This window comes from Quercus lobata, chromosome 7 (assembly GCF_001633185.2).
Source record: "Quercus lobata isolate SW786 chromosome 7, ValleyOak3.0 Primary Assembly, whole genome shotgun sequence".
NCBI classification, from domain to species: Eukaryota; Viridiplantae; Streptophyta; class Magnoliopsida; order Fagales; family Fagaceae; genus Quercus; species Quercus lobata.
The window spans coordinates 9,224,671-9,232,799 of record NC_044910.1 but is presented as its reverse complement, the minus strand read 5'-3'; the positions used below and the strand labels follow the sequence as shown (position 1 = coordinate 9,232,799).

General features: G+C 34.4%; 1 protein-coding gene across 2 annotated transcripts; it reads right to left on the bottom strand.

Annotated features, from left to right (window-relative positions):
* Window positions 1–43: 43 nt before the first annotated feature.
* On the bottom strand, window positions 44–7,927 carry LOC115952695 (UDP-N-acetylglucosamine transferase subunit alg13-like). Of its 2 annotated transcripts, XM_031069903.1 has the most exons (4): window positions 5,066–6,397; window positions 4,110–4,332; window positions 3,217–3,316; window positions 44–175 (listed from the first exon to the last, which is right to left on the bottom strand). In XM_031069903.1, the coding sequence occupies exons 2-4, from the start codon at window positions 4,251–4,253 to the stop codon at window positions 168–170; spliced, it is 252 nt and encodes an 83-aa protein (XP_030925763.1). In that variant the 5' UTR covers window positions 4,254–4,332; window positions 5,066–6,397; the 3' UTR covers window positions 44–167. The 2 variants fall into 2 exon arrangements, 1 of the variants encoding a protein (XP_030925763.1); XR_004083515.1 differs by lacking the exons at window positions 44–175; window positions 3,217–3,316 and adding an exon at window positions 6,830–7,927 and having other exon boundaries at window positions 4,193–4,332; window positions 5,066–5,236.
* Window positions 7,928–8,129: the final 202 nt, after the last annotated feature.

Here is an 8,129-nt window from a genome sequence, read left to right as displayed (position 1 = left end):
AGGATGAAACATACTGAGATTTTAGTGATGAGAAACGGTGGAGACTTCGAATAAAAGGGCAAAGAAAGAGAGGAAAAACAATGGCCGTTATCATCAACATTGAAGGAAAGAAGATTTGGGATGAACTAGGGTTTTTTCTTGGGCGTATTTCTTGTGGGCTTTGCTGCTTATGGACCTTGAGGAAAATTAAAAATTCAAAAAATTAAAATTGGAGGCGTGAAGAGCTAAGATTCGAACCAAAGTGCTAGGCAAAAACATAACCGAATTACCACCATGCTAATGCACTAAATTGTTACAAAGCTTAACTTATAAAATATATAAATATGTATAACTAAACAAATAAATAATTACTTAATTAATTAACTAATTAATATATCGATATTAATCTTGCACATTAATGTTAATTAGAAAATGATAAACATGTGATGTTAAAACTACATAATGTGAAGATGAAACCGTTAAATGTGAGAAAAAAGTAAAGAAACCACTCAATGTGACAAAAGAACTGTCACAGTGCAAAAGTAGAGTCAGAGGCGATGTTGGTACTACTTAATGTGACAATGGAACTATCAAATTTGAGGAAAAAAAATAAAAGAACCACTATATGTGACAAAAGAACTGTCAAATGTGATATTAGAATTATACAATGTGATAATGAAACCGTCAAATGTGAAAAGAAAAAAATAAGGGAACCACCGAATGTAACAAAAGAACTATCAAATGTGATGTTGGAACTGCACAATGTAAGGATGAAAACATCAAATATGAGAAAAAAATTAAGGGAACTACCAAATATGAGAAAAGAATTGTCACATGTAATGTTAGAACTGCACAATGTGAGGATGAAACCGTCAAATGTGAGAAAAAAATAAGGGAACCACCAAATGTGGCACAAGAACTGTCACATGTGATGTTGAAACTGCACATTCTGGAGATAGAACCGTCAAATGTGAGAAAAAAGTAACTAGCATAGCAAGTTACCTACTAGTGAGTACAGTACCTCCCCTTTTTTTGGAGGGTACGGTAGAATTACTCTCTTAACCTAGTGTAGCAAGTAACCTGATATTTAGTTAAGGTTTTAAATTGGAAAAGGAAATACGAGGGAAATCTACAACAAGATTTTTATTTTTATTTTTATTTTTTATAGAGTAATACTATATACACAAATTATTTTACAATATTTTTACAAATTATTGATGTGGCTTAGGAATTTTCCAAATAATTATTGGTAAACAAAAATGTGATGTTAGTGGTAGTCTAAATTAGAACTAGTAAGAATTTACCACATCAATAATTTGTAAAATATTGTAAACTAGTTTGTACATGTAGTATTACTCTATTTATAATTAGAAATAAAAATATATAATTTTAAAAAGACGATATTTTTTGGGTTTGAGAATGCTATATTAGGGAATGTAACATCAAACCCGCCCAAAGTTTAAAAACTCAAAAGAAGAAAAATAATTAAATAAATAAATAAAGGAAATTTCAGGATCAGACAGGTCGGGTTAAACCCGCGACCAATCCAAAAAGGCCTGAGCACAAGTTCGAACTCCCAAACATCCACCTAACCCGCACAAAGCCCTTTGGTCTGGGTCAGGCGGGTCCCTACTCACCCACTATGAGTCACAAAGCTATCGCGTTCTCTAACCTACTTGAAGTGAAGCCTTTTAACCCATCATCCGGCAGAGGGCCCAGATTATTGGAAATAACCCAGTCTATTCTGTCATTGTCTACATCTTAAGCTATGGCCCAATTACTTGGGTGGACTCCACCCACTCCTCCATATTGCAATCTTCAAACGGATCAGCTACTTGTGTGTGATAATAAAGTTGCACCACCCACTTGACCACACATTTTTACATAGCCTCTAAAGAGTGTTTGAGAGCAGGCACAGGACAAATGCTTCCTCTCCTCTACTTCTTCTGCCAACTTACTTCATGATTGTCCATCAAATCCTCAATCACCACCACAATTAAAGGCTTAACTAATCACAAAGTCTCAATTATGCTTTCCTCACCCAGCACCATGGTAAAAATCAGTCAGATAATTACAAATTGGTACAGCGAATATGAATCCTAACAATCCAAAACTTAGACATACAGCTTAAAGAACTTTAATTGTGCATCTTTGTGTTAGTGAGAGAGAGAGAGAGAGAAGACAGAAAAGACAGAAAAAGTTGGGGGTGGGGGGTTGGTGAGGGTTGACACTGATATTCTGAGGCAGCTTCTAAGCCCACCTCTGCACTGTATCCAACCCCAACATGCCAAACTGCAGGCAGCTTAAAGTTCTTGGACAGCAAAAATTATCTTTGCTGCTTCGAAATTAATACAAGTGGCATGGACTTCGGTACAATTTGCGTTGTCGTTAGTTGTATTGGCTCCACAATTTATTTGCTTCATGGAATTTTGGTGACTAATACCATCCTCATTAATAGAAGGGTAGATAAGGTTGGCCTGCAGATAACTTTTCCTTTCATGTACTGATGTACATAAGTACAAATTATTTTGTTCCTTCTAGAAGATGGGACAAATCCTACAATAATGCCCGACTCAAATTTGATTATTACTATTTCAGAAGTTCATCTGATGTGTGGCAGCTATATTCAATGATCAAGTAAACATTTCCGCGGAAAACTAAGCAAATCCAGTCCAATAATAACATTCCAACATTCCAGGAGATTTCCCAATGACAACTATAGGAATGAGAATTGAAGGGAAGTCATATACATAGAAGTTGAAAGAAATGATGAGTTGGTATCAATCTAACACAACTTTTTTTAAGAGAATGCACCTGTTTAAGTTTTCACAAGGGCTTGGTTTTTGTTAATATTTTATCTTTTTCATCCTTAGGAAAGTCCGCAAGGACTTATGTTCTACTCCCAATAACTTGTATGATTAATCTTCGAGCCTAATATGTTAGCCTTAAGGCTAAAATTTTGATATAAGCAACCAAATTGGGGACTGAAATTAATCTAAACTATCAAGGTAACAAAGTTATAACATATCCACACACCATCCTGATGATATTATCGTGAAGGATCAAACGTCCAAATGACTAGTATCAGTCTAATGAAAAATTTGAACCAGTAATCTTCCAAATGAAGCCCAATTCATCAGATAATAAATTAAGCATAGGCAAGAAGTGTCATATCAGTAAAATCTGGCCATTTCCAACAAAGGATAAGAAATTAGAACATAGTTATCAAGTGCTTACCTGTGTGACTGATCAGCAGAGATGCAGATCTCAGATAATCCGCAATACTTGATGAGAAAGTGAAGAAGTCTACAGCTAGGGACCCATCTTCTCCTCCAGACTGCACAAAAAGAAAAGGTTTAGAACATTAATATCAAATGTGTGTGGAATTTTTTATGGACCTTTTGGTAAATATTTTGACAGAACTTGGCTCTAAGCATAGTTCTTTTTTTTCTTTCTTTTATCACTAACTACACGTGCAGTTGGAGGCTCTTGAACCCATGACTGTACCCTCCACCTTGTTCTTACAAGCAGAGGAGAACTCGACTTCAAATTATAGTTAATATGTTTCTTCTTCTTTTTTTATTTTTTTATTTTTTTTATTTCAAGTTGAATTCAAAATTTAATACTTAAATGCCAAATCACCTTTCAGCACACAAGTACTCCTTTTTATAATTACTTGTAGCCCTTTCTCCACCTTTGGTGATTTGTTGGTGTTACTCACCTTTTTTGCATCTCAACAGATCAAATCCAAGAAGAGAGAGAATATGAGGTTGTAGATACAAATTGTCAAGATTGTCCATCCTGATATTTATACAGAATTCTTCAAATTTTCTATAAAATTTTTGACAGAGCATAACAGATGAAAGAATCTGATAAAATCTTCAAGACTGACATGCTCTTCATCTTTGCTTCAGAAATTATTAGGTTTAAATACGTAGAAACTTCAACCTGAAAATTCATCATTATAACTTTCCCAAACCCCTAGAATTTATCTCAAAGTGGCACAAAACATTCAATTCAAATTAAGAAGCAATGTTCTAACAATAAATTGAATTACTATAATTTTATTAGAAACCATAACACCTGATATAACAAGATAGTACAGCCAATGTTAAAGATTAAAATAATACCTTAGTGGGCGTGTATGATTCACAACCCATCTGAATGACAAGATCAGTATAGCCTCTATTCGACAACTCTTGCTTAACTTCCCAAGTATCCACTGCTTTAACAAGAGCATCAAAACAAGTAGTTCCCATGGTTACAAAAACCATTTTCCACGGCTTTTCACCATCCACAGTATCTCCTATCTATGATGGCTTGTTTCTTGCCACAATGCAAACCATAAAATGCCTAAAACAAAAACAAACACAACCACAAAAACATAAAAATAATTTTTGGGAAAAGTGCAACTCCTAATCAAAAAATATCAAACCATCCCCTTCTCATTTCAAAGTTTCACACACACAATTTTAAATCTGCCACTACATATACTTTATTTTGTATTTTATATATATATATATATATATATATATATATCTAACAATAATCATAAAGAACCCAATAGTCATTGTAGAAGACTGACCAGTTATTTAAAAAATAATAATAATAACAATTTGATAGCTAGTTGGGGGGATTTGAACCCTAAATGTCTCCCTTTGAAACAACAAGAAGTGCCGATTGAATTACAAGGCTCTTGGTAAGACTGATATACATTAAGAAAGAGAAACAGGAAATCACCCAAGATAATTTTCTAAACTTTAAAATTGAAAAATATGCACCATACTTTGAAGTAAGATCTACCATTGTAAATGAGTGTGACCAATATAAATTCCCAAAATAAAAATAATTTTTACTAATTAGTAATTAAACTAGACCATGAAATTAAAGAGCATCACAAATACAAGATATACATCAGTAAATTTACAGGAATACTCAAAATACGATTCAAAAGGTTAATTTGTACCTTATTCAGCAATAAATAAGGAGAGAGAAAAATTCTAGTGGGTAGGAATATATGGTGGAAAGCAATAAATATTTAATGGTGTTTTATAAACTCTCAAAGTGTAAAATTTTTAACCCTTACCCAATGGTCCCAACCCAGCTTAGGCTGAATTTAGCTGCCTTGTTGCAGCTGAATTAGCTCAAGGGCGAGGTAGTTTAATGGGCGAGGTAGTTTCAGTCTTGTCTCTATGGTAGGGATAATTGGAACCAAACACCTGCAGCATCTAGGACACGTGCTAGGTTGATGTACAATCTGCAGCTTAGCAATCAACATTTAAGCATACATAGATTTTGAAACAAAAGCACAAAGAAAGAGAAAGTTATGCAGGCAGTGAGAAGCTAATTTTAGTTTGTTTTATTTATTTTTAAATGTCCTCTGTCAATACACCTAGAGTTTCTAGGACATATATGCTAGGTTGATATCCAATCCACAGCATAGCAATCAACATTTAGGCATATATAGATGTTGAAAAAAAAGCATTTAGCAGTAGGACAATAGAAAGAGAAAGTGATGCAGGCAGTGAGAAGCCAGTTTTGTTTGTTTTAAATGTCCTACGTTAATTTTGGTATCAGAGCAAGATTTTGCACTATGTTTTCTCATAGTGATACATGCCTTTGATTATGCATTGGGAAGAGTTACAGATGCGTCTTAAAGAAAAGGTTCTTCAAATTTTCAAGATAGACTTAAACAAAGGCTTTATGATGAGATGGTTAGTTTTCACCAAGGTAATCAAAATCATAAGGACAGTAGGCTTAGGGTTTTGAAGCTTTGGATTTTGTGGTTTAATAGTGACAAATTTGAAAGGGTTTAAGTTGTCGGAATGTAAGAACGTGAAAGAAAAGATAAACTTCTAGGCATCACACCTACAGTTTCCTTGGCATCACACCTCAAAGAAGGTTGCATCACACAAGCCTTTGACAAGTTTCATTGCTTCTCTAAAAATCTGAAAATTTATTATTATCCTTCTCAATAGAAAGGATTACAAATCTTAAAATAGAAGACTAATACCTATTCCTGGTAGAACTTGGATTTCTTAAAACCTTGGAATCCTTGAGCTTTTACTACTAAACCCAAATAAATAACCAAACTTAAATAAAATCCAAAATAAGACCTAAATGACTATTAATACAGTCCATATCATTACATATTTCCCTTGACATTTAAAAATAAATAAAACTGACTTCTCACTGCCAGCATCAGACAGGAAACAATAGAAAGAAGAAAACCCAAGAATAAAAAAGAAAAGGACCAACCAAAAGATTGATGATTTGGCCTAATGTCCAAGACAAGTCTTTAATGAGGCTTATGCAACTGATAATTAAACATGAGACCTAATCCTAAGAGTTTATTCTCCTATTTATATAAATCTTCAGATGTTTACCAGCTTAAAAAGAGAATGGAAGGTGTAAATAGATAAATAATTTTGTAAGAAAGCAATTAAGAGGGGGGGGGGGGGGGGGGGGGTTGATAATCAATTGAGCAAACAGAGAAAATTCATAGTTTATAGAAAATGTTCTTTAGTTGCCTACAAATAAAAGCGTGATATCTAACAAGGTGTGTTACAAAAATCAAAATCAAGCCAAGTACCAACAATTTACAGGTAAAACCAATATATCCAATCTTGAAGGCTAGACATGTATACTGCAGCACAACATAATAAGAGCAACATTTAATACTCAAATTGCACATATGAATTATGATACTAAAAATACTTGTCAATATGAACTTCACAAAGATTGTGCTTATCTAGAAACTTTTACAAACTACCTTTTTTTTTTTTTTTTAAAGTTCTTACAAACTACTCTTTTACAAAGACTAATCTTCGTATTTAAATCACACATTTACCCATCAAGTAAAACCAAGCTCTCAATTCCAAGATTGTTGTCTAGACTATCAATGTCAAATGAGGGAACGTAGCTTGTTTTAGGTTTTTTAATCATAACTTCATGACAGTCAATGCAGCCCAAGAACCTCAGGACAGAATCAAATGGTACAGTTATTTTAGTCCAAGACTCAACCACACCATATTCCATCATCACCCATATTTGGCATATATCATATCCGCCGAAAACAACCAAAGCCAGAAATCCCTTGAACACTGCTAGTCGTTCAGGCAATTCAAATTTATTAGAAAACTCATCAAAGTAATTTTGCGGCAGCATTATCTCTCGAAATCTCTCCTCATTGAGATCAAAGCACAAAATAAATTTGTGGTCCTTAGTATATATTAGAGAGTGCAGAGCTCCATTAACAAATACAAAGGGCTTCCCACGTATATCAACAATAGGAGACCCTCTCAATGACTCGACAGATATCTCAACACTTCTCCATGAATCAGTACTCAAAGAGTACACCTCCGCCAGCGGCAGCTCTTTCTCAAACACAATTCTGAGAATCTTGAAGTCATTGGTTTGAGAATGATATACAAGTCCATGAGCGACACCGCGACAAAAAAATTTGTCACAACAAACGAGAGTAGGAGTGAGAATCTTAAACTTTTTGATAACTGGGTTCCACAAATATATTCTATAATGGATTTCAAAGAAGCAGTATATGCCATTACAGAAGCCGACGAATGAGTCAAAACTAAAAGGGATTTCAAAGCCTGATATCTGGGTAAATGTGCGATAGCTATTGCGAACAAACACACTCAATTCATGGTGAGGATATACAGCTAGTGATGTACATAGCAGATAACCATTATGATCATCATTAACATTATTGGGTAACAATGATTTTGATCGGTTGAGTTGTGCGGTAATGAAAAGAGGGTTTGTGATGAATGAGTACCAAGGTTTTGAAACGCACCTGAATCGGATTATGGGTTTCACTGGTAATCGAACCAGAATGTCGAATACGACGTCGTCCGGTAAACGCTCGGACGAGGAGAGTTTTGGTTTTCTGTTCTGAGACATGGCTGATTGATTCGGCCGACGTTTAAGGTTTAAGGTTTAAGGTTTAAGGTTTGTTGTTTGTGAGATAAGATCACAATAAGACCTAAATACAGATACATTCAGTCGGGTTTTTGAACCAAACCAATCTTGTTTTGGGCTTTTTTTTATTGCTACAAGTCCAAGGTATGGCCCAATTACTTGGTGGACTCGGCTCACTCCTCCCATATTTCAATCTTTCGACGGATAATCAA

What these genes read in the sequence shown, in the direction of transcription:
- LOC115952695 (XM_031069903.1), bottom strand. Translation starts at nt 4,253, where the DNA reads ATGGTTTTTGTAACCATGGGAACTACTTGTTTTGATGCTCTTGTTAAA. An exon ending in AATCATACACGCCCACTAAG is followed by an intron (nt 3,317 to 4,109) that starts GTATTATTTTAA and finishes CTTTTTGTGCAG; the next exon opens with TCTGGAGGAGAAGATGGGTC.